We start from the raw sequence: 26883 nt of genomic DNA on the forward strand, positions 1-26883 counted from the left end.
ACAGCGGGACCGATTTTGCTCCGGCGTTCGTGTCGGAGCGGAGCGGAGCGGAGGTAGTGGAATTTGGGGGATAGGCTTCGGAACCCCACGACCCGACTCCGGGTAAGCGGATAAAAAATGGATGGATAGTTAAATACTCTTACTATTTACTTTTAAGTATATTTGAAAATCTATACTTTAATACTAATAAGTCTAATATAAGATAAGAACAACTTTATAATATATCACTTATTATGCATAATATTTTAACCCATTTACTTAAGTTTACTTAAAGAGTAACTAAACCCCAAAATAAAATATTTTTGCTAGTAAACTGCATAATTGGGTCTTTACAAATGTAATCTTTCTGTTTCTGTGCATTTTTGACATGTTTGTGTAAACTTGATTAAATCTAGAATCTAGGTCTAAAACGTCTCATTGCTGCCCCCTGTGGCAGAACAGCGGCTACTGCATCTTAAACTTGTGACTGTGGCTGGAACAATTTCACGTCATCTGTGCATTCTCCTCCCACTCCCACTCCCTCCCAGGATGGAAATTCCCCACACTTGGCCAATGCCACTCCGTGCCTCCTGGCAACGCCCACTTTCATAGCATTTTTCAAATCTTGACGAGGGGTGGAGTTATGTTTTCTGCTAGTGTGCAGTCCCTCTTTAAAGGGCAAGTCACCCCCTGCCAGATTCTTACTCAACTCCCACTTCCTGTTTGAAAAATGCAACAAATGCTGTTGCCTAGCAGACCGAGAGGGCAGCGCCGCTAACAAATACACACACTCACGACATTGTGACATCATAATGTACCATCTAATATCATAGTGTACCTCTTAGCCAACAGCGATGGCAGATTTAAATTCAAATGCAGTGCTGAGTTTTTGCCTGACGACGGTGCATCGCTGACAGTTTTAGGCAGAATATTTAAATTTTAACTAAGATGCACTAAAGTGCCAAATTATTGACTACATTTGTCTACAGCACAATCAGACACTCATTTATATAGTTTATCAGCAAAAAAATGGTGATTTGGAGTGACTTGATCTTTAAGTAAACGGGGAAAACTACAGAATTACAAGAGTTACTCATTAATATTCATGACACGCGAACACCTTGTCTTTGATTGGCTAACAGCAACACGACTCTTTCGCTGCCTCCATTCGCTCATCTTGGGTAAATAATCTGCACAAATACCATATTGACCCGAATGTAGGACGACCTCGATTAGAAAATGACCCCCCTTTCCAAGACTAATCTTCAAGAAAAGACTAAAAATATCACTTTTTTAATAAATTATTGAAAAGTTGAGAACAAACACTATTTTGATGCAAACTATCAGAACTTTGCTGACAAGTGAAATCAAACGTTTAATGCACTCGCAGAGAACTGACACTTCTCTTTTTGCTCCCTTATCTTTTTTTCCCAAGGCTCTTTGTCCTGTCTGCCCACTGAGCGCTTCTCTGCATTTCTTCTGAAAAACTCTATTTTTTAACAATGGATTTGATAAATTGGTCATTCAACGCGATTGATAAGATTTTTTCAACAATGAGAACGGAGCAGGGGGCTCCCACTTACCCGCAGTGGACACACCCGGCGGGGTAAATGCTGGATTCCTGGAGGGAATGGAAGATCGTATGCCTCTCCCAGCTGTCCATTGAGGACGTCAAAGACGTGTGGATGTTTGGCCTGATGATCACTGGATTTCTTCTGATTGGAGTGGGAGGATATCTGGTTTACTGGAAATTTGGGAAGACGGGAGCGATTGGCGGGCGACCCGCACCCACGGAGAGCACCGTCCGTGTGGAGACCTCACAGACTGGGACGTTACTTGAGGTGAATCGCAAGTTGGACAATGTTCTAGCTGTGATACCGGTACTAGTGCGCAAAATTGATGTCATCTCGGAGAGGGTCACTGGACGCTGTGGAGATGTTTAAAACCTGAATTGGCTTCACTGAAGGACTTGAATGATCAGTTTACAGACTTCAAGGCAGAGAGGAAAATTATCTCAGCCTGACCCAAAGTGTTGTTATTCCAATCTGACGCCATGGCAGCCTTGACATGCCAACAACAAACTCCCACGTAGGAATGCAGACAGATGCTGTGAAAACAGCCTGGCGAGGTCATCAACATGCAGGAGTCAATGTGCTCTGCGCTCCTCCCAAGATCTCCCTCCCACCTGTGGCTACAGTGGCTGAGCGCCATACATGGCTGCTCTTGCTGGGGAAACAGGATCCCAGCCCCCCCTGCCTTCCTATTGGAGCATCATGTGATGTTGTGTTTGTTGTCTGTTGCTTATCTGTTTGAGGTGTTTTTTTGCAGAGCAAAGCTACCCTCCTGGTGGGAGAGTAACTGTGAAGTGCCTTTTTTTCCCTCCTCCCGAATCAACTCCTCATGTAACCCTCTTATCTCTATTAAGGTAGCGTGACTCAGGGTTGCGAATGACCACAGTCACCGATTCTTGTCATGTGTCTTGCCCATGTATGTCTGATCTCTGAATTGTGTGTACTGAAACTCTAATTTCCCTCTGGGATTAATAAAGTATCTTTGATTTGATTTGATTGATTGAGGATTTTATTCAGACGCCCTCTGCCTCGCTGTACTCACTCACTCTCATTCTCGCTCACGCTGCTGCGGTCCCGGTGTGCCATCAGATCGCCACACCTGCTGACTCCTCCCAGAACGACATCCCCACTGCCATCCAATACATCCATGCATGCAACGTTTGACCCCTCTGCTGAATTGTCCACCGTTGTCGTAAAATTCGCAGAACTCTGCCTTATAGCTTGTTAACTTACCCCACTCTCGGACCTCTCATCTCCTGTTGAGAACATACAGTCTGGCGCCCTCTGCTGTTGTGGGCGTGTAATGGTTAGAACCCGATTTTAAGGCGACCCCCCTGTAATGGAGACCAGCGGTTCCATTCATTATGATTTATGTTAAGTTTCTGATTGAGTTACAGACAAAAGGTTTGTTATTGAAGTTATTTATTTTTTGTTGGACATTTAAGACAGATTCTTTAGAAGCAGAGGGACTGGCCACCCTTCCTGTGTAAAGAGGAAATGTTTGTTAAATGTCAATTTGTGTTCAAGTTGATCTCCAAAGTTTCACTCACCTTTCTGGTAGTGTCTTCTCAGCAGGGTGGGGCAGCAAACGGAAGTTTGTGTCCCAGGTGCCGCTTTTAAGCTGCTGGAGCATACCACTTAAATAAGGAGGGGTGATTCTTGGAGGAGTTATGTGAAACCTAGTTTCTTTTGTTTGATTGAACTTGTATTTATTTAGTGTGATTTGTATTTATGTAAATAATGTTTGGTACCATTTATTATTTTGGTGGTTGGGTTCTGTAAATATTATTTAGTTATTATTTCTTTGATTACCCCTCTTCTTGGTTTCTTCCAATCAGTCACTTAGTTATAAAAGGCAGTGAGTGTTGGTGTTAGGAATGTTGGTGTTGGTGATAGAACATGTTGCAATAAAGCCACCTCAACCTGATTTATTTGTTTGCCTCTCCTTCAAACCACGTGCCGCCGCCGGTCAAAAGTGACCGTTGAGAACATACAGTCTGGCGCCCTCTGCTGTTGTGGGCGTGTAATGGTTAGACCCCGATTTTAAGACGACCCCCCATTTTAAAATTATTTTCAAAGTAAAACCTCATCTCATATTCGGGCCAATACGGTAACTCAAATCCCAACGTGTTCCAGCATGTTGAGCAGCTGATGAGGGTTTGCTTCCAGCCGAGATGTGCTCTGCTGTCTCCATCTAGTTAGAAACAATAGTTCCGTTTTTATTACCTGATGTTATTGTTTCACATTTTTGGCTTTAAGAGGTTAAAGTTGTTGCGGTTTTGAAAACAGCCTGGTGTTGCAGACAACTGGGTCAAATTGTTGTTTCTCTGCTGTTTTGTTTAAATAAATCCTCTGACGCTGGTGATTTCATTATCACTCATGTTCTTCTGGACGCTTCACCAGTCCGACTCGTCTCACTATTAAAAGTTCTGCCAGGAGTTTATTAGTAGAGACCCTCGTCATCCTGACATCTGGAAACACGAGGTGGATCTGACGATGATGAGTCAAGCTTTCATGCACGTCTACCTGCCTCCTCCACACCGTGCACCACTCCCCACTTCTAATGGACATGTCAGCATCCACCGACAGACAGGAGGACTCTCTCGTTTAGATCTGTCTGTTCTGGGTGAGGCACGGGATTCCCTGAGGATCTGAGTCGATCCGGAGGTTTTATTTAACAGAAGTCATGTAGGAATTTTAGGAATGTTGTGTTCTTCTTTACTTTAGCTAATAGATTCTTCCAAATGTACCACGTTTTAGGAATGAAGATAATTCCTGTTTTCTTAATTTGGATCACAGAACCAAGTAAACTGCAAATGTTTCTCATCTGTTCAAGGACTCTGCCGTTCAGACGTGTTTATCCTAAAGTGTTTGGGAATAGTTAGACTTAGTTTATACATGAAGAAACACAGTACGACTGTAAGTTCATTAAATCTGACGTGCGACTCTAACATCAGCGGTATGAAGCAGACTGATGTCTGCCAAGGTCATATTTTTATCATCTAATGGTCGCGTCCGCAAGGACGTAATTTTCACTTAAGAAGTGTGGGGGGGGGGCACGGGGGAGGGGGGGGAAGTGGGTATCTTTACAGTATGTTCTAATGGGAAACTGGCTTCAACACAAACTGTTGTTTTCCACTTGGTCCTAGAGCTCAACCAGTGTCAATTAAATATATCGTAATATTGTTTTTGGATGGTAAAAAGTGCAGGGGTCAAAACTTGACTTTGGAAAAAGTGGGGGGGACATGTCCCCCCTGTCCCCCCCTCAAAATTACGTCCATGCGCGTCCGTCTAATCACACAAATCCTCTCGTCTCCGGCTCACTCAGCGTCCCTTTACAGTAGAAATAGGACATCCGTATGGACTGATTGAGTTTGGTGGGGTTCTCCTCGGTTGGTCTGTGAGGAACATCAGCACTCATGGTGTCACCTTACTCAACTCAAATTTGAAACAGGAGTTTTATGAAAATTTTCAGTTAAAACATCTGAGATTTTACGTGAGATGCAGCGATTCTGATCTCAAAGGCCGAAAATGACGGCCTGCGGGTTCAGATTAATGTGAAAGTTATAATCAGAACATTTTTGTTTTGTGTTTCACTTATGATTAAATTAAAAAATGAATCTGAAAGATAAAAAACAAATTAAATGTTTGCAATAGGAACCAGGAAACAGGATTTTTATATTTGATTTATTTTTATTTTTCCTGCTTGGTGAGCAGGCTGGTTTTCTCCTCATATCCTGCATTGCATCATGGGACATTGTTCCAGATGTCCTAAACTGAGGTGTCATGCTTTATGATTGTTCTGTCATGAACTTTGACCTTTAACCCACTAACTCAGGTCTGAGATTGAATCTTGTGGGACTCTTGTCATTCCTCTGACCTCTGACCTTTGGGGTGAACTTGCTCGGACATCCATTCCAGGAAAGATTAGAAACATTCTTTATGTCTTGGTTCTTTCCTCTATAGAATGATTCAATCCAGACTGCAAATGACCTTTGACCCTTCTCAGATTGATGGGCAAAAACATCTCGTGGTTAACACGCTCTTGTATGCTCCAGACCAGCAGAATCACTAAACGCGAATGGATTTTTTTCCTCTAATTTCCTCAAAGCAGCAGGTTTTCTGCTCTTTAATTTAAATAATTTTGGAACCTTTTAGAGATACGATCATTCTAGTTTTGTCTTTATCAGTAAAATCCTGGAATTAAAAGAAGGCAGAGCCAAGATAGTGGCTGATGCAAGATGGCGCTAAACACCGGTCTCCGTTTTCTAGATCCAAACGTCTTTTGTTGTTCGTGACTTCAGATGGTGTTTTTCTTTTTGGGACTCTGGTAGTTTGTCCTAAAGCTGAAGCGGTAGCAGCCGGCTGTTTCTCCTTCTCTGATGTTATTTGATAGGTAATTTTTCATTTATCCCATATTACCTTAAAGGACGACACACACAGAGAGAGAGTAGATTATTTGTAATGTCCGTGAGTGCAAATCAACATGTGAGAAGCTGGCTGCAGAAATCCCAGCCCCCACTCTGCTCCGGACAAAGCCTTCAGCTCACCAGCTCTGCATACCCGCGTTCTCCACCAAGATGTTAGGTAATTAAATGTTAGGTAATATTTAATCTCCATAACCCTGGAACCTGAAATAAACACACATGACAACAAGGGAGACATTTTACCCTGAGTCCCCAAAATATGGAGAGTTAACGCAGAGGATCCTCCTCTGAGGCTTTCCCCACGTCACTCCCCCAAGTCTCCTCAGTTTCCCAGGCGCTTCATTCAGCAAAGGAGGAGGAGAAGGCGGGGCCTTCTCAGGTTACAGAGGTACAGAGTTTTCAGTTGGAAACCCACAATCAACATCCTTGCTCAACCTTTCATGGACAGCCACAGTTGGCAAACACAGAGATTCATGAAGTGTTAATAACACAAATTGGGCATCTTTTAGGCCTCAAAAAGATACAATTATAAAATACCCAACATTGAGCGGAGAACCTCTCACACCAGTGGTGTTCTGGTGCTAAAGATGTGAGTGTGTAATGAGTGGAGGACCCAGGGAAATGTGGCGGTTCAATGAGACCGACAATCGGATGGTCCGATTGTTGTTCGGAAACATGCCATTAGTGGTTTTTAGACAAATGCAAGAGAACAACTTCGTTCTCTTTTTTCTTTAATCTCTATAATTTATTTGTAGCTCTACGATGTTTGAACACAGTTTCAAACGCCGTTTTGAGGCATGAAAGAAAGGTTTGAAGCTAATTTGTTTTCCAGGTTTCCCGTCGCAGCGTTAAATCAGGTTTTATTGTCTGCAGCCAAACTTGAATTGTTTCAGAAAGTGAGAAAATAACTACGTGACTATAAGATTGTGATCGTTCCTGGGAGTGGAGCGTTGACCGGACGGGTTTAACGGATGCATGAACTCCTCACAGACAGCTGTTGTTGCCATTGGGTCAAATGTTTTCATGGCACTGTTTAGCCTTTTCATGTTTAAGAGAAAGAAAAGCAGAACTTTTCACCAATTTTATGTGTTATCTGATTTCTCTTGGGTTAGCATCATGCTAAATAGCAATTAGCTTTGATTAAACGCTAACTCCTGTTTGTAGTTTGTTTCAATAGTTTGTTTTTTGTCTTTTTTTCATGAAAAGGATTTTGATCTCTTTAAATGATTATGAAATTCCTGTCAAACCTCTTCTGGTCTTAAAGCGTCCAGATGGAGCATCAGGATTAGCACCTTCATCAGAAACCTGCCAGCTCCAGTCCTACACATGTCTGCTGCTCTTGTATCAGTTTGAGAAATGTTCCTGGTCCTTCATGATTTTCACTGAAACTGCAGAAGCTGGCTGTAAAAGGCTAAATGTCCACATATACAATCATTAAAATAGCTGATGATGTCATCCAGAAACTCTCAATCAAAATAAAGTCAAATCTGGTGCACAACGTTTTTGCACCAAGAATGCCTCTTCTGCTTAGAAAAAACTAGTTTTGTTATCTTTGCAAGCATGCAAAATTTTACATTTTTAAAAGCGTGGATTTTTCCTGCATGTCTGTATCCCTGTGTGCAAGAGATACCACGTAGTTTACTTTTTGGTACCCCACACTTTCAGTTTGCATCCATTCCTAGGGTTCTACTTATTTTTTACTGAAAAGAGTTAGAATATGATGTCATTTTTATTTTAATTAAGTCTAGTGACAGATCTTCTAGGAATTTGTGTAAAATTCCAGTCACGTCCTTTCCTCAGATTACTTGTGTTTTCAGAAAGTTAAATGACAAAGGTCGTAAAATATTAGAATAACCCAGTCATTCCTCTTCTGGCACTTGAGGAGTACAGACACTTCCCTCTTTCGCTCCCTTATCTTTTTTTCCCAAGGCTCTTTGTCCTGTCTGCCCACAGAGTGCTTCTCTGCATTTCTTCTGAAAAACTCCATTTTTACTAACCATGGATTTGATAAACTGGTCATTCAACGCGATCGATAAGATTTTTTCAACAATGAGAATGGAGCAGGGGGCTCCCACATGTCCACAGGGGACACACCCGGTGGGATATATTTTGGATTCCTGGAAGGAGTGGAAGATCATATGCCTCTCCCAGCTGTCCATTGAGGATGTCGAAGACGTGTGGATATTCGGCCTGATGATCACTGGAATTCTCCTGATTGGAGTGGGAGGATATCTGGTTTTCTGGAAATTTGGGAAGACGGGAGCGATTGGAGGGCGACCCGCACCCACGAAAGCACCGTCCGTGTGGAGACTTCTCAGACTGGGACGTTACTCGAGGTGAATCGTAAGCTGGAAAATGTTCTAGCTGTGATACCGGTATTAGTGCGCAAAATGGATGTCATCTCGGAGAGAGTCACCGGACGGTATGGACAAGCTTAAAACCCAAAATTGGCTTCACTGAACAACTGGAAATGATCAGTTTAAAGACTGAAGGCAGAGAGGAAAATTATCTCAGCCTGACCCAAACAAAGTCTTGTTATCTGAATCTGACGCACTGGTAGCCTTGAGCAAGCAACTAAAACCCCCACGAAGGAATGAAGGAAGATGCTGTGAAACCCCCCCCGCCTTTGGATTGGTAGACTTCAGCCTGGTGAGGTCATCAGCTGGAGGAGTCAATGTGCTCTTCGCTTCTCCCAAGATCTCCCTCCCACCTGTGACTGTACAGTAAATCGCCTTAGATGGCTGCTCTCGCTGGGGGAAACAGGATCCCAGCACCCACCCACCCCCCACCCCCACCCCCCCAGCCTTCCTATTGGAGTCTCATGTTATGTTGTGTTGTCTGAAGTTTGTTGCATATCTGTTTGAGGTGGGTTTTTTTTGCAGAGCAAAGCTGCCCTCCCGGTGGAGGGTAGCTCTGAAGTGCTTTTTTTCCCTCCACCTGAACCAATCCTCATGTAACCCTCTTATCTCTATTAAGGTATCGTGACTCGGGTTGCGAATGACCACAGTCACCAATTCTTGACATGTGTCTTGCCCATGTATGTCTGATCTCTGAATTGAGTGTACTGAAACTCTAATTTCCCTCTGAGATTAATAAAGTATTGATTGATTGATTGATTTGATTGATCATTTACCCACAGATCATCTTAAATCCTGCTGCTGCGAACAGACAATTCTCTAAATAATAACATTAATCAACTCAACAGTTTAAACTCAGCTAATGAGAGGAGGAATTTCACTTGGGTCAAATAAAATCAATCAGAACTAAATGAAAACAAACCAACAATAAAAGCAAGCAGATTCAGAAGGTGTGTGTGAGGAGAAGTGGGTCATGTGCAGAGGAGATGTTCAGACTGGAAAAATAAAAAGTGGATTTAAGACATGGGTCAGCTTTTGTAGCCTGGGACGACCGAGGTGAGCGGAGATGGAACAAAACTCCACTTTCCTGCTTCGGGACGTTCCTGGGGTTAGGGTTTGGATAAAAGCAGCTATCGTTGGTAAACAGCAGGTCTGATAAATGTAACAGAGGGCCTTTAAAAGCAGATATTTCAAGAAAAGTCAACGAACCCAAACCTCATTTTGATTCTGAAGCTGACTATTTGTTAAACCATTCATTCATTCATTCATTAGTTTGTGATGAGTGTGTTTTATATAGACAATTGTAAAAATAGCTTTCTCTAGAACATGATGTCAGTCTCTTAAATTTGATTTTGACATGATGATGTTTTTCAGAAAAAAATAGAATTTTTCCACATAAATTTTTTTCTGAAAAACAATAAACATATTCAGGGTTTCCCCCAGAAAATCAGTTAAGCCTGGCGAATTCGGCCGTGGAGAGGGGGTGGGGGGTGGGGGGGATCGCGCTCCCGAGCCTCTCCGTGAGAGTGGGGGTGGGGGGGTTGCACACGTTCCGCTGCTGTGTCTCACCAGTATCAGCTGATGGAGGGCTCTAGTTTCGTTGCACCGTTTGTGTCAGCTCATACGGTAGGGTCGGGGAGGGGAGGGGGGCGGGGCATGACGCTTAGCCTGGCGGGCCGCCAGGCTTACAAAGCTTTGGGGGATACCCTGCATATTTATGATATTAATAGGAATATTGAACAGACCTTGTTTGGTCTCCAGTTCGTCCCAAATTAGTTTTCTTTTTTAACACTTTCTCACCAACAGAAACAGTTCCAGATTCTTTGAGACAAATACGTCTTATAAAAGTTTAGAAGTTGTTTAAAATTCCCACAACACGACAGCAAGGTCACAAGACTCACAGGAGGGAACCGGGAACGTTCTGAGAGCCCAAACGCTACAAACTTTCTGGTTATTCTACACAGACGTCTGTGCTGTGGTTCAGGCTTTGCTCTCCATCTTTGTTGTTGTTTTTTGTTGTTTTTTTGTGACACTCTCACTCTTCTTGTGCTGTGAAAGCCTAAATCAATAAGAGTCTGAGCTGTCTGCAGCTTTCCCATAAAATCGGCTTTTTTGTTTTCCAGTGAAGTAGCTTCTATCTTCTGATTTGATGAAAACAAAAGTAGGTTTTGACCTGTTTGATTTGTTTCCAGGGTGTCTAGCTCCATCTAGTCCAGAGGCGGTCATGTGATTTACATGCACAGGAACACGTATGTGAGCAGGAACCTGCTTTACTCGCTGTTTCAGACCCACGGCTGACACGTTTGATTCAACGGATCAAAACTTCCTGTTGTTTGCTGAAGTTTAAGATGACTGAAAACACAGAAGTAGGTTTTACTGGGAGGAGTTTAATGTAGTTTCAAACTAAGAAATCTTTGATGCGTTTTAAAAATAAACATCAAACACGGATCATCTCCAACATTCCCCCAAGGGGAGGAATGTGTTTTTCCCTTGAAAATGAGACACTTCCTTCATAGTTTAATGCATCTGTTAGAAGTTCAATTATAGGAACATCTGCAAAAACAGGCTGACATAATAATAATAATAATAATAATAATAATAATAATAATAATAATAATAATTAAAGTTGCAAGCAGCGTCGTTCGGCCCTCGCGGCAGCCCAGGGCACCCGAGCACGTCCGCGGAACAGAAACGTCGACCACCCCGACACCAGATACCGCGAACGGTCTCCTCCTCTGAGCCCACCATTAAATTACGCATCTCACCACATTAGGGGATACTCTACCTGTTCTACACTGGTGGTGTGACGACACAGACCAAGTTTAATGCTATTCTGACCACGTTTTTTTGAAGTTATTGAAGGTTAAAGTTATCTAGGGGGCGCTGAAACCAACTGCAAAAAAATCCCATTGAGGTCAGCTTTGATTGACAAAGATGGTTTTCTGTTATTTTGGCATCAATCAGACATTGCTTGCGTCATCTAGAGTCAGAGAGTCGAAAGGGGGTGGAGCTAAAAGGGTACCCCGCCAGATTGCCCATTGATTGCTGAAGTTAGGCACCAGTCCCACCCCACCCCCCGCAACCCTACGTGCACAAGCGGGTTCAGAAAACGGATGGTTGGATGGTTGGATGGTGAAGAGAGAGCTAAGCCAGAAAGCGAAGCTCTCGATTTACCGGTCGAGCAACGTTCCGACCCTCACCTATGGTCACGAGCTTTGGGTAGTGACCGACAGAACGAGATCGTGGATACAAGCGGCCAAAACTAGCTTTCTCCATGTATTTCTGGGCTCTCCCTTAGACATGTAGGATTTATAGGATTGCTTTCTTCGTATGCTTTTGGTTTCTGTTTTTTATTCTTTGTTTTGATTTCTTTTAACTACTTAATTTTAATATTTTAGTCAGAATTTTATCTTATTTGCATGTTATTGTTCTCAATAATAATAATAATAATAATAATAATAATAATAATAATAATTATTATTATTATTATTATAACGTGACAAGTTGCATGCAATTAACCCAGGACGGCATGCAAACTGATGTTTAATCTATTCTACAAATTAGAAAATCTAAATATAGTTCTAGTTGAACATGAGAATTTTATTTCTTTATTATTGTTGTTATTTATTTTTTGCGTTTTTTTAAGGCATTGTAACTGTTTTGTTGTTTAAATTTTGATGATGAGGATGTAAACCTGAGGGGGTAGGGCTAAATAAGTATACACTTCTCCCTACTCCTTTTCAAACAATTGCGGGGAATGATTTTATGAAATGTTGGTGAATGTATATGTTTGAAATAAAGTGAACTGAACTGAACTGAACTGAACTATTATTATTATTATATTAATAATAGTTTTGTCATGTTCTGTGTCCCTTTGTTCCCCAGCCCCTCCAGTTCCCACTCCAGGTTCTCCTTTTGTGTTTCATGGCGCCCTCATGTGTCCTTTGTCTGCGTCTTTCCCCATGTGTCTCCTAATGTTTCTCCATCCCTCTCTGGATTCCCTTTTGTGTTCTCTTAGCGCCCTCATGTGTCCTTTGTCTGCATCTCTGTTGTGTGTCTTAAGTTATAGCCACAGCCTCTTGTTCGCCAGTTAATTGTATGTGTGTATGAGTTTGTGTGTGTCAGTATGTGTATGTGTTTGTGTGAGTTCTTCCCTTAGTCTTTAGGTTTAGTTTTGTGTTTTATATAGTGTTAGGTTTATCATCCCTCCACTGGTTCTCTTCCCCATCCAGATAATTGCTGTCACCTGCCTTCCCTCCAGCCTCACTCCACACACCTGCTTCCTGTTTCCCTAATTGCTCCTCCCTGTCTATATAAGCCCTCCTTGTCTCATTGTTCTTGTCGGTCCATTGGTTGCTGTCAGTGTGAGTATTCTGTCAGTCTCTAGTTCCTCGTCTCTAGTTTTACTTGTACTTCTTGTGTCTCAGTTTTGGATCACTAGTTTTTGGATTATGAACGTTTTTGGATTTTGGCTCCCCGCCCCTTTGGATTTACATGGTTTTTGGTTCACCTTAAAATAAAGGATTTATTTTACGTCATCTCCTGCCTCGTGTCATCCTGGGTTTCTGCAATTTGGTTTCCAACATCCCTCCCATAACGTGACACGTTAGGGTTTTATTTTTATTTGGGTATTTTCAGACAGAAGTAATTAAGTTAGAAAATATTTTACAGTTGGGGAGATAAGACAGATGAATAATTTAGATGAATTCTTCAGCCACTTGTTTTAATTTGATTTATGAATATTATTATTCATTAGTTATGCTTTGTATTAGTTTTGAAAATGTAATATATTATTTCTTCATTGTTATTATTATTATTGGTGTTGTTATTATGTTGCATCCTCTTTATATTATAATTTGTTTTATCATTACTTTGCTGTTTGCATTCTTACATACATTTTAAGGAAGCAGGTATCTTACTGAATGGGAAAGTTCGTGTTTTAAATCAGTTAAGGTTCATGTTGACTCAACATTGTTGGAACGCAGTTGTTTGTCTCTGAGATCCGCGATAAGAGTTCTGACCATGCGTTTGTGCTTCGGTTGTTGCAGCTGAACTGAAACTCGTGTTTGTTGTGTGAAGGAAAACAGAACTGAATAAGTGGTTTTGGCTCGCTTTCCCGAGAATCCCGGTTTTCCTTTTCTGTGTCTTTGCTGCAGATGAACTTCCAGCCCATTCTTATGGAAATGTAATGTCAATAAAAAGCCAGAAGAAATGGGCTCTAAGGTGGCCTAATGGTTTGACATCTAAATGACTAGTTCAGTCCACACAAAAGCTGAAGCTGTTTTCTTTTTGATGCGAGTCCCACTGCTACGTCAGGCCAAGAGAAAAGTGCCACTTTCATTTTCAAATTATGCCACTGACAGCTCATAAAACCACATGAATTCACGCATGGCTGCATGAGACGTGAAGGGACAGAATGACATGCTGGTGTTTAAAACTGTTGGCTGCACACAGAATCTTGCTAGAATAAATGATCGGATCAGCTTTATGTCACCAAACTCACTTCAAGTTTAAAACAATAAAACCGCTCACCTTTCTGTTTTTTTACACTTTTCTGACCCGAGTGAAGTTCAGTAAAACGATTTCCAAACGCAAAACCTCTCCTGGGGGTTTGGTTTTCTGTAGTCGTTGTATTTAATACAAGTATGGGATTCACTTTCATACGTCTGTGAAAGACCTGCAGGTGGACATATATTAATAGTGTTATTACATAGTATATGAATGGTGTTATTACATAGTATAAGGATAGTGTTATTACATATTATATGAATGGAGTCATTACATAGTATATGAATATTGTTATTACATAATATATGAAGGGTGTTATCACATAGTATATTAATAGTGTTAATTCATAGTATATTGATAGTGTTAATACATAGTATATTGATAGTGTTAATACGTTGTATATTAATTGTGTTATTACATTGTATATTATCAGTGTTATTACATAGTATATTGATAGTGTTAATACATAGTAAATTAATTGTGTTATTACGTTGTATATTATTAATGTTATTACATTGTATATTAATAGTGTTAATACATAGTATATTGATAGTGTTAATACGTTGTATATTGATAGTGTTAATACGTTGTATATTGATAGTGTTAATACGTTGTATATTGATAGTGTTAATACGTTGTATATTAGTTGTGTTATTACGTTGTATATATTAATGTTAGTACATTGTATATTGATAGTGTTAATACATAGTATATTGATAGTGTTAATACGTTGTATATTAATTGTGTTATTACATTGTATATTATCAGTGTTATTACATAGTATATTGATAGTGTTAATACATAGTATATTGATAGTGTTAATACATAGTAAATTAATTGTGTTATTACGTTGTATGTTATTAATGTTATTACATTGTATATTAATAGTGTTAATACATAGTATATTGATAGTGTTAATACGTTGTATATTGATAGTGTTAATACGTTGTATATTGATAGTGTTAATACGTTGTATATATTAATGTTAGTACATTGTATATTAATAGTGTTAATACATAGTACATTAATAGTGTTAATGCATAGTATATTGATAGTGTTAATTCATAGTATATTAATAGTGTTAATGCATAGTATATTGATAGTGTTAATTCATAGTATATTAATAGTGTTAATTCATAGTATATTAATAGTGCTAATACATATTCTATGAATAGTGTTAATACATATTCTATGAATAGTGTTAATACATAGTATATTAATAGTGCTAATACATAGTATATTGATACTGTTAATTGATAGTGTATTGATCGTGTTTATACATAGTATATTGATGGTGTTAATACATTTTATATTGATTGTGTTAATACATATTATATTATTTGTGTTAATACACAGTATATTGATCGTCTAGCCTCAAGGGCAACATGCCGATTATCACTTGTAAGTTGCTTTGGACAGAAGCGTCTGCTAAATACATAAACATGATGTGTTAATAGTGGCTGTCTCTCACAGGATTTGTTAGATTGCCTTAAAGACGTTTAGACATGGTTGGACGCAAATGTTCTTAAACTGAATGAGAGAAATATCATCATTTCTGGGTCTCCTACTGCACGGCTCAGCCAGAATTGTAGCCTTGGAGTTCTTTTCTCTTATTGTCATCGTACAGTCAGGAACTTTGGGATTAGTGGATCAGATCAGTGCTGTAGTGAAGTCTAATTTCTTCCAACTGAGGCTGCTCAGTAGGGTTAATGCCTATGTTTCTATGGATGTTTTTGCTTTTCTTCATGTCATGATTACTTCTAGACTGGACTATTGTAATCCACTAAATGCTGGCCTGCCTCCATCGTGCTAGGTCGCCCACAGAATGCACGCCTTCTTACAGGTGCAAGAAAACAGGATCATATCCCCCTACTGACTGATCTTCACTGGCTTGCTGTTAAGTTCAGGAGTGACTTTGAGATATTGCTACAAGTTTTTAAATGTTTGCATGGTTTAGCTCCCTCTCATCTGTGTGACCTGATCGAGCCGCATGTCCCGTCCAGGAGGCTTAGATCAGCAGATCTCCACCTATTAGTTACACGCAGATTGTGCTTAAAACTAAGGGTCCTAGAGTCCTGTGGAACAGTCTACCCCTCCATGTGAAAACAGCTGATTCCTCGTCCTCGGAAAAGCACATCTGTATGCTTTGGTATGTCAGCGACAACCTTGTGGCCGCAGGCTTTCTTTCTTTTCTTTTGTTTTTAATCTTTTAAATGTATTTTATGAGCATAACTGATGTTTTACATTTTAGGAACTGATACTATGTATTTCGTCCTGGTCGTCTGTGAGTTAAACTTTTTGTAATGTTCAGTTAGCTTTAATGATGGTAATGCTTTTATATTTACCGCCAGTGTTCAGCACTTTGGGGTAACGGCTGTTGCCATTTACACGTGCAACACAAATAAACCTCGACTTTACGCAGCTTTCAGTCTGGTGTGTTACAGTTACTGCAGATGGAGGTGAGAGGTTACAGCCTGATGTCTTCTGACGGGTTTAATGTCATTTTTATTGTTTTATGGACTTAATCCACTGAAAACACACACACACACACACACACACACACACACACACACACACACACACACACACACACACACACACACACACACACACACACACACACACATTATTACAGTAGACATTTTATGATGACTAAAAGCCTAAAATATCCAGAGTTACTGTTTTAGTTATAGTTGTTGTTTGTTTCCCGATTCCTCCTTGAAGCGACTTTACGGAGTTTTGAATTTTTATGCTCGTGATTGCCCCCTCAGGCCAAAAGCGTAATGGCAGCTTCAATGGTGGGCTCGTGCACGAGGCGCGCATGCTGTACGTGCACACTCCTTAACGAAAATAACAGCTGAGACAGTCCTGTGTGTGTGTGTGTGTGTGTGTGTGTGTGTGTGTGTGTGTGTGGCCTCGAGGACAGAGGACAGGAGAACATGCAGCTAATTAGTTAAATAATTTGGTTCTGTATCTTTCTCTTCAGCACAGACGACAAAGGTTTATGATGGGTCAGTCCTCCTGCATGCTCAGATCATTCCCTTCCCTTGCTAGAAAAATCGTTCCAAAATGAAAGTTGAACCCACATCTTTTTTTATCTGTGAATTCAATGCCGTTCGGCGAGTCTCACATAAAAATTTGTGCATCTTACTGTAAAAAATTATACCATTAATGTAAAAAAGAAACTCTAAATGAACTATGTTCACACCCAGAATCGAAACCAGGTCTCCTGCACGGGAGTCAGACATCTTATTAGGCGAGCTATAGCGCCAGTGGTATCTTCTCGATCTGTAACTTTTATATCCTTGATGACAGCTGAAACAACGTTCAAAGGACGGTTCGGAGTGAAAATGGCTATTTTGTTGCTAATTTGCAGGAAATATCTAGAAGAAAGTTCTACAGAAAGTAGCTAAGGGTCCTCAGAAATGTAGCTAGCTTTGTCACTAGGCGTTAGGAACAGCGACAAAGTGGCACTGCCTCTCTCTCTGCTGCTAAAGCTACGGATAGCAAATGCTACGGGCGATGCCTGAGCGTGAACGCGCATGAAGCAGCCTGCTCGACCCGAGCATCTCTCTTTTTCTGTGATTTTACAGAAAAACAGGCAATCACAGTAAAAATGCCAGGGCTCATTCTACAGGACCAGGGCATTGCAGGAGAATGTATGAAGAAGACATTTATTATTTCTATACATGTTTTGGCCGTCAGACTTCCATAATGTCCCTTTAAGTAATACCAGACCGGTTCCAGGTGGCTTTGATGATTAAATGAGAAAAACAGTCTGTTGCACAAATACTTTGGACTGTAATTAAAATCACAGTGTCGCGACATCAAAGCTGTGAGGCTCATGTGAGACAACAGAAATTTGTTTAAAACATTTTTGTAAAGTTGTTGTTTGTGGAGTTACGGATGAAAACCTGCTCCTGGAATATAAAACCTTTCAATGCGTTAAGTTTTGTGGATTCATCTTGTTTTGTGCTTCTTTATTTATTAAAGATGAAACTCTGTTTCTGCAGAAGTTACCATCTGCGCACCTTGCTGTGCGGCATCATGGTGTGGATGAAGGCGAAGCTGACGAAGGATTCCCTGTTTGGACCGGCACGGAGGCTGCCCTGCTTCTTCTGGTTCGTCCTGCTGTTTGGTGTTGGAGGTCTGCTTCTCTTCATCCACCAGGAGGATCTGTCAGAGATGGTCCTGCAGCAAGACCCCGGTTAGTCTTTTCAATCTCCCAATCCCGGGCAAGCTCCCATTTCTAACAATCGGTTCAAAAGCTGTTAAAAAATACATTGTTTTTATAAAGACAACAGCATTTGAGAGTGTCTCAAAAGATTGACCCCCTAGTGGTGGGGTCATCCCAGGTGTGTCCTCTAAACCTGGAACTGTTCTGGAGCTTGGCTTTATCTTGACTGGACGTTAGGCAGCCATGATGGATGTGTAGAAGCCAGCTGAGATCAGCTGTGGACGCATGTCACCTTTAGCTTTGTGGCACACTTTCGACTTAAGGATGGAAGCATCATGTCATCCGTTGTTGGCCAAACTAGCATGTGAGCTACAGGGGTTTGTGTATTTGGACCCTCTGGATGATGTTGTTGGAACTGAAACATTTTATAAAACACAACTGAGCTGAATTTGAAAGGACACAATTTCCCAATTAGGTATGACTCAGGGGTTTTTATCGAGTCCACGTTTGTGTTTCTGTTCAGCTCACGAAGCAGAGTCTGGAGATAAAATCATGAGCAGCATGAGAACCGGCAATCCTCTGAATATCTGCGCTATCATGTGTCAAGAGCACTAGGAATCATTATAAAGAGGAGCGGTGTCACACTCTACAGGAATAAGAGCCACTTATCCAGAGTGAAATCTCTCCAACCCTCTCACCTGACTGTCAGATCCTTTCAAGCACGAGTCGGGTTTAAAAAATAAATAAAGAAGAGAAGCAAAGAAACAATAACTCAGAAACACAAACAGAGGCCTGATTCCATAAAAACACCTGATGTAGAAGTTTTTCCATATTGTAGCATGCTCTACTATCCCGCTGATGTTTTAGTCTACCATTTGGGAATGCCTGGGGATCTCCCAGGGAGGGAGTGGAGAGTGTTGCTGGGCTGCATGGTGGCGCAGTTGTTAGCACTGTTGCCTCGCAGCAAGAAGGTTGCAGGTTCGAAACTCAGCTGTGGCCTTTCTGCGTGGAGTTGTGTGTTCTCCCCATGCATGCATAGGTTTCCTCCGGGTCCTCCAGTTTCCCCCACAGATCACAACATTTCCTACAAGTTAAAAATTGTAGATGCAAAATAAACTCGTAAAGAGCAAGTCACCCCCTACCAGAGTATTACTCCACTCCCACTTCCTGTTTGAAAAATGCAACAAATGCTGTTGCCTAGCAGACCGAGCGGGCGGAGCCGCTAACAAATACACACACACACACACACACACACACACACACACACACACACACACACACACACACACACACACAGGCTCACAACGACATTGTGACATCATATGGTATCAGCTAACGTTCTAGGGTACCTCTTAGCCAATAGCGATGGCAGATTTAAATTCAAATGCAGTGCAGAGTTTTTACCTGACAACGGCACAACACTGACAGTTTTAGGCAGAAAATTTAAATGTTAACTAAAATGCACTAAAGTGCAAAACTATTGACTACACGTGTCTGCAGCGCGATTAGACACACGTTTATATAGTTTATCAGGAAAAAATGTTGATTTGGGGGTGACTTGCTCTTTAAAAAAGTCAGGTGATTTAGGGTGCTGAAACTGCTCCTAAAATCACCTCAATAGGAGGAAAAAACTTTTTGTTTTCATGCTGAATTTTTAGTCCAGGATAATCATGCCCCCCCACCACCACCACCACCACCACTCACACACACACACTCACACACACACACAGAGCACAGTGAGCAGGCGCTATCCTAGCCTTAAGCTGTGCTGCTTCGTCCTTGCAGAGCTCATATCTACCAGAGCCCAGCTCTAATACATCGGGTGTCAGCTTTTATCTGCCTCCCCCTCCTCCCCCAGCTCTTTATTTGGTTTGCAGTGTTCTTGAGAGCTTTGTAACCCACAGTTTAGACGGCTGCTCAGTGATAGTTGAAAAAACTGCTCTATAAAAGCCCTCAGTAAGCCTTCTGATCCTCCCAGTAATTGTTTACAGACACGTCGACACTTTCTCACTGAGCAGAAAACGAAAGCAGTTCAGATAAAATGTTTGTTATTATTATTATTATTATTATTGTTGTTGTTATAATAATAATTATTATTATTATAGTTGTTGTTATTATTATTAGGTCTAAACACTGTTTACATTTAAGGTCGCTCAGATTATAAGTTTGTTTTGGTCGGATCTTGAAAGTTAGTCATGAATCAGCCTCAGCAGCTCAACACCTATTACCCTGGTGGATTTTTAGTTGCGGCGGCCATCTTTAATCAGGTGACTTTATTATGCTTAAGCTGCAATAGCAAATTTGTAAAAAAAAAAAAAAAAAAAAGCTTAAAGCAGTTTTTCGTGCCTCTTAACGACGTTCCAACATAGTAAAGCTGTGGAGATAAAAACGGTTTCAGTAAAATATGTTCGGCTGCTTTATGAACACATGCAGACGCAGGCAAAAGCATTATTGTCCTTCCTTTGCTGAATGGCGATGATGACCAGACTCCTGATGCATTGGGCTTTATCCACATAAAGTCCATCAGGAACAAGCGTCATGGCTGAAAGGAGAATATGATGTCTGACAGCCGGTAATCCCTTAAGCCTTGTCTGTTTGCATAAACCAATTTAAGTGACTCTTAATGTGATTAGATTGTGTTGATGACCACCACAGCAGCCGAGCACCACATCACAGGACAGCAAATGCACTTCTGGGTGTTTATGGAAACATTTCTGCAGCATTTTATCCTGCTTGTGTTATTTTACTTCTTTTGTTGTGGGTACAAATGTCCTTTGCCCTCCCTAGCTCTTAGCTGGGCAAACTCCTTTACATCCGTTAGGGTGCTGAAGTTTAATCGTGCTCTAATTTCCCTCTGGGATTAATAAAGTATCTTTGAATTTGAATTTGAATGTTATTGTGGGAATGATAAAGCAGCTACATGCATGAGATAGCACGGCGCGCAATAAGAGTCTGGTTACTGTTCACCTCAGAGAACCTTTCTGGTGACCTCTGGGATACTAAAAGAGGAGGGAAAGGCACTTTCCATAGCCCCCCCCCCCCCCCCCCCCCCCCAGACCTCCGTCGAACCACTTGGATTTAAAATGGAGCTGCTTAGAGGCAACAGCAAGCTTGTGTAGTTTTCCATTAACACTAATGCTCTGGGTTATGCCATGGGAGCAGCGCGACCTAATCTGTTTAGCCCGCCATCTGATCCGTCACATCAGTGGCTTCTGTGTTCCGAAACACAATTTTTTCCTCACATTCCCACCAGAGTTCTATAGGGCGCTATATTTTATGCTTTTAGTCGTATTCATGATTTCATATTTAGATTTAAAGCTTCCTTCCGGAGTATTTCTCTTATCCAATGGCACCATCTAGTGGCTGACAAGCGTGTCACACAAAAACGCTGTTCCTCTGTTTTTTTAAATCAATCAAATCAAATCAAAGATACTTTATTAATCCCAGAGGGAAATTAGAGCTTTTTTTTTTAAGATGGCGACTTCACGTTTCTGTTTTATAAATGTGCTTCTGTAGCCGACAAACCGCTAAAACAAGTTGTTTTATGAGTATTATTCTCTTGTGTTTTTCATATATTTATATTTTAGAGACCTTCTTGTCCGTGAAAATTCATCAACTCTCCGTCAGCTGAGGTATTCCTTAAATTTGAAGCGTCTAAGCGGCAGTCTAATGCTGCTGGTTAGTTTTGGTCGGCGCTCGGTTTCCTATTGCACGGAGCTCTGCGGGGCAGGGGGCGTGCTTAGCAAAAAATAAATAAATAAAAAAGACGAATTGCTTATATTAAATCACAGTACATGATAAGATAATCACTTTTACGGATTTCTGACACATCATACATAATTTCTGAAAGAGGAAAACGCCAGAAAGCAGCTTTAAAATAAGTTTATTCTAACTAAATTAAAACCTAAATGTTTTAACTGAATCTAAATGTTCAAGATCAAATCTAAATATTTAATTTTGAACGTTTTTTAACAAAAACAAACAAGATAAGAATCCGCTTATCCGTGAGAGCTTTATTAGTTGAGCTTTCGGTCAGAGGCCTTCATCAGGAGTTGTGGAGGTTCACACAAAACAGTCCCTAGTTAAACAGGGCAGTTGATGTCAAACACCTGTGTGGCTGAATACAGCAGAGCATCATGGGAAATAGAGTCTCAGTCAATGAAAACTGCACTTAACATTTAAAACATTCAAAATCACGTTTTTTTAACAAGACATTAGATGGGACTTTCTCCATCCCTCTTTCACGTTGGTAGGTTACCTTTCAGGTATGACTATCTGAAGTTATTGTTTGGTAAATATTTAGCTTTTTTGTTGTTGTTTGTTTTTTGTAGATTAAACTGTATTGAATTTAAATATATTATTTGGTTACATTTTGAACATTTAGCTTTACTTCAGTTATTTTTCCTAAATGCATAAAGTAAGAACAGAAGATTAAATATTTAAGTTGCAAAAATGCTAAATATAGCTAATAGCTGTCCAGTTGATTGCTTCTTAAATTATATTTTATTTTCTCCCTCATATTGAGGTTTAACTTTCATTTCTTTTGAGGAGAAAAGAAAATAATAATGAAATATTTAGTTTTTTTCATTTGAACAACATTATGAGGTCCTAACCCTAAGAACATAAACATCTGGTCTCAAAAGGATGTTATACAACAGTTAGTTCCGACCGAGTGATTTGATTGGTCAAGAGACTTTGCAAGAGTGCTGATATTGGACTATAACAGCACCTGGACTGTTTACAAACAGTATCACTCCGCTGTGCGCAGGTGTTCTCAGTTAATCATTAACGTTGCTTCCGTTAACTCTTGGATTTTGACCGACTTCGCACAGCAAAGATGGACATATTTTCTCAGATAACATTCGATCTACAGAATGAATGGTCATCAGACTCTGACACTGAAGGGAAAGAAAGCGGACCGAATACATCAGCACAAACCAGGTGTGCTGACAGGTCAACAGCGGACCTCGACGAATCAGAGAAGAGCAAAAAGGAAGTCAACACTGTGAGGCAGACAGGCTGGGCTCTGAACTGCTTTCAGACTTGGCTCAATCTCTAAAATATCCAAGTGAACTATCAGCAAGTTAAGAAGACTGAACACAGTGTTAAGGGAGTTTTATGGATCCATCCGGACAGCTAAAGGGGAGCTCTACAGCATCAGCAGCTACCTCGGACTTCGGGCGGGATTGGAGCTGCCGGTGAGCCGCTCATGTAATTTGATGCAGGTCCCAGAGTTTATACCAGCTAACAACGTTTTCAAAGGAGTCACACGAAAACTTTCAGATGATCGTAAATCAGGGGTGTCAAACTCATTTTAGCTCAGGAGCCACATTGAGGGAAATCTAGTCCCAAGTGGGCCGGACCGGTAAATTAAAAACAACTTCGGATTGTTTTCTTTGTTTTAATACAATCAATATAAAACAAGGCTGGAGCCTGAGGACAGTGTATCCAAAATAGTACAAGTACAACACCTGAAGTGTACTTGAAAATTTGAACAAATAAAAAAAATCAACAAATAAATAAAACATTCCTTAGTGATTCAAAGAGCTTACAGATCACATGGCTAGATCAGTTTCATGCAGCACTTAAAGTATATTTGACTCATTTTACTTTACATCTTTTAGCTTTCACCGGCACATCAACATCAGAAGTCACATCCTGAGTGGCGGCCAACTTCAGGATGTGATTCAAGTTCTTGTGTGGGCCTTGAGCGCAGCTTTGTTTTATTTATACTCATTACAGAGAAAACTTGCTCACAAAGATACGTTTATTTTCACTCTACATTGTAAAGTATGAAAATAAAGTTTACACAACCATCTCGCGGGCCGCATATTTGACACCCCTGTCGTAAATGATACAAAGTAAAGTTACAGTGCTTTGTAGAAAATGTATTTCTGTTGGCGGAGCCTGATAAATGATCTGTTGTTGCTTATTGTTGTTATAAAAAATAAAATGAGCGGGTAGAACTGTTGTATAAAAGCAATACCACACTCGAGGTCGTGCGTTGTTGCTGAATATCAGCACTGGTGTGATCATCTGCGGCCTCGTGCCTGCGACCACACCACCACTATCACACCGGTGCTGATATTCAGCAACAACGCACTCCCTCGAGTGTGATATTGCTTAAATATTGCCTCAACAAAATAGTCTAAAAATGATAACAGTAAAACACTGAAGATCATGAAATATGAAATTGTATGAAAGATCCGACTGAAATGAGCGTTTTTTTTATGTTTCTTAGCAGAAGAAGAAATAAACGTTGTTTGTTGTAAAAGACTGTACAAACAATGTTTTTTCTTTCAACTCAGCGGAATAAAAGATGCATCTTTTGAGCCGGTGACAGGCAGACAGCTTTAGACCTCCCACCGAGCAGCGGAGTGCCGATCGGCCATCCCGCTGCTGGTGCAGGGACTTTTAAGGTTGCTCTTTTCCATGATGCCACACTGGGAAAGATTAAAAACTCCAAAGGAAGTAAAACATAATGAGGCCAGAGGGTCGAGTGGATCCAACAGCGAGGCCGATTTTTAAAGATGACTTTAAAGACAGAAATCTGATGTTGTCAGTCAGTCTCTGTAACCGCGGCAACCACATTCTCATAGACGGAGGTCTCTGCTGGAGGAAGAGGAGCAAATCAAATAATATGGAGTAAAAACTTCCAGGGATGCAAGAAATCCTCAAGTTCATGACGGATGGAATGAAAGTCCCTTCCTGCTGGTTGGAGGTAAACGGGCATTTGTGTTTGGATGGAAATAACATTTGTGCTAAAATCAAAATCAATTTGGCAACAAAAAAAACTAATTAAAAACATCTAAATATAAATGTAGATGTCAAAAAGAGCCGAGATTGGTGAAAAGGAAAAATAAATGCTGAAGTCTCCTAATTAAAAGTGCTCTGCTCGTCCAGCTGAGCTGCCAAACCAGGTTTTGTTGCAGTAAAATTCACGGATACGTCAAATTTAATGCAGTAATAAAAATGGTGCAATCGGCAGTAAACTGAAACTGTGCAAAACGAAGCTAATTATTGTGAACCCAGTGAATCCTGATAAGAACAATGGTCTGACCTGATGTTGGGCTAATACAGCCAGTCTGTCACTCCTCGCTCCTTGTAAAGCTTATCCACCGAGATGACAGCTCTCTTCCCATCCTGGATAAACTTTTTTGCGCAGCGGAAAGAGGACCCGGTGCAGATCCAGGATTTCCTTAGGGAACTGGTCATTTACGCTGAAATCTTTTCCTTTGAGCTCTCTTCCGTGGCTTTTAACAAGATCCTTCTGCTTAAAATGTTCAAATTTAGCCACGATGGGACAAGGTCTTCTGCTGTCCACTCTTTTAGCTCCAAGGTGGTGTACCCGGTGAAAGGTGATGTTTTTTACCGTTTCTTCTGTATCTTCATTTGGGTCTGGAGAAAGTTCTTGATTGTATGCTCGCAGTTCTCCGTCCCTCCCGTCTGCTCCGGGAGGGCTGCGAACACCAAATTATCCCTCATGTTACGGGCCTGAAGGTCCAAAACCGTCTCCTTCTGAATCTTGTTGTCCTGGTGATCCGCGTCATTCCCTCTTCCAGGGAAGAAACGAACTCCCACAGAGACGCGTTCTCAGCGGCGAGCCGCTCCACCTGCTCCTGGCTGAACTTCAGAGACTGACGGAGGTTCTGAAACTCCTGGTGTAGAACCTCAAGCAGATGAAGATGCCCCTCAAATCCCAGAAGCCATTTATCTATAGAATCTAATAATTCTAATATGTCCTTATGGGGAGATGAGGCCTCAGGCGAGTCCTGAGGACGGCTCCTCTTGGTCCCAGGTGTTTCGGGCTCAGCTGCTGATTTCTTCAGACCCATAACGAAAAACTCAAAAACTCTGTCAATTTAGTTTTGTAAACTTTCTAAATTTTTTTAACTTACCTCCAGGTTGAGTGAGTTATAATTACTAGATTATTTTTGAGTTGTCAGTTGATAAATTAGGCGAAAAGGTGTCTTAAGTGTGGATGTTTGTTAACGAGCTGCCATCTGCTTCGAACGCTGCCGTGTATCCGGAGCTCAGCCGTCAGCGCATGCTCCTCCTCAGCGTCCCCTCAGCAAATCTGTTCTTGTTAAAAGGTGAATCGACTGAATTGGTGCTGCCACTCGTGAACAACTGTGCTCAAATTGTCCAAAAGTGCCAGAAGCGTTTACTGGAGCTCATGGACCAACCACCTGCATGGGCCTGCCGGAGTGCTGGAACATTTAATCTTGCCAGAAAGTTGGTGGGAATGCCGTTCATCCTCGTGCGTGCCTGCTGACTTTCAGAGTGAATGTTGTTTCATCAGACGGCAGCGGCGTTTTGCACAAGCATGGCGGTTTTCAGAATGCCGCAGAACAAGTCTGTTAGTATCAAACCTGAGGTTCCTGTCAGAACACCGGCCTTCTCTAATGCTAACAGATCACAAAACCAAAAATTTTTGAAAAGAAAAGTTTAGGTTTGATCTTTGCAGAAATCTTCCGGTTGAGTGAGAATGTTACAGTGATGTGTCGGTCGCGAACGAACCGGCTCTAAGAGCCGACTCTATGAAGTGAACGACAAGAGCCGGCTCGTCATTGGGAACCGTCACCCACCCTCCCCTCCCCCTCTTGCTTTGGTGAAGGCCACAGGCGATTGGTCAACATGTGTAACTGCATGTCCACACTGTCCACACACAGAGCATTAGGATGGGGAAGAGGGAGGATCAGACTCAGACAGATACACAGCAGAGCACATGAGGGAATGAGGAGGAGGAAAAAGGTGAGCGAGAGAGGAGAGTACGACGAAGACGGTGAGAAAATGAGCGACAGCAGTCGGAAAGTTGAGATTTCTTAAAGTGTTCAGTTATTAAATCCATATGAATGATAAAT

General features: G+C 41.1%; 1 protein-coding gene across 4 annotated transcripts in view; it reads left to right on the forward strand.

The window, feature by feature from the left end:
- LOC107382095 (carbohydrate sulfotransferase 8) overlaps positions 1-26883 on the forward strand; it is a 359617-nt gene that overhangs the window by 116734 nt on the left and 216000 nt on the right. For all 4 annotated transcript variants that reach the window (XM_070555165.1, XM_054732606.2, XM_015954083.3 and 1 more), the window contains exon 2: positions 17856-18049. In XM_070555165.1, the coding sequence (XP_070411266.1) occupies positions 17890-18049 (160 nt within the window). In that variant the 5' untranslated portion in view covers positions 17856-17889. The remainder of the gene's footprint in view (positions 1-17855; positions 18050-26883) is intronic.

The sequence above is a fragment of the Nothobranchius furzeri genome, chromosome 9, assembly GCF_043380555.1.
Source record: "Nothobranchius furzeri strain GRZ-AD chromosome 9, NfurGRZ-RIMD1, whole genome shotgun sequence".
Classification (NCBI taxonomy): Eukaryota; Metazoa; Chordata; class Actinopteri; order Cyprinodontiformes; family Nothobranchiidae; genus Nothobranchius; species Nothobranchius furzeri.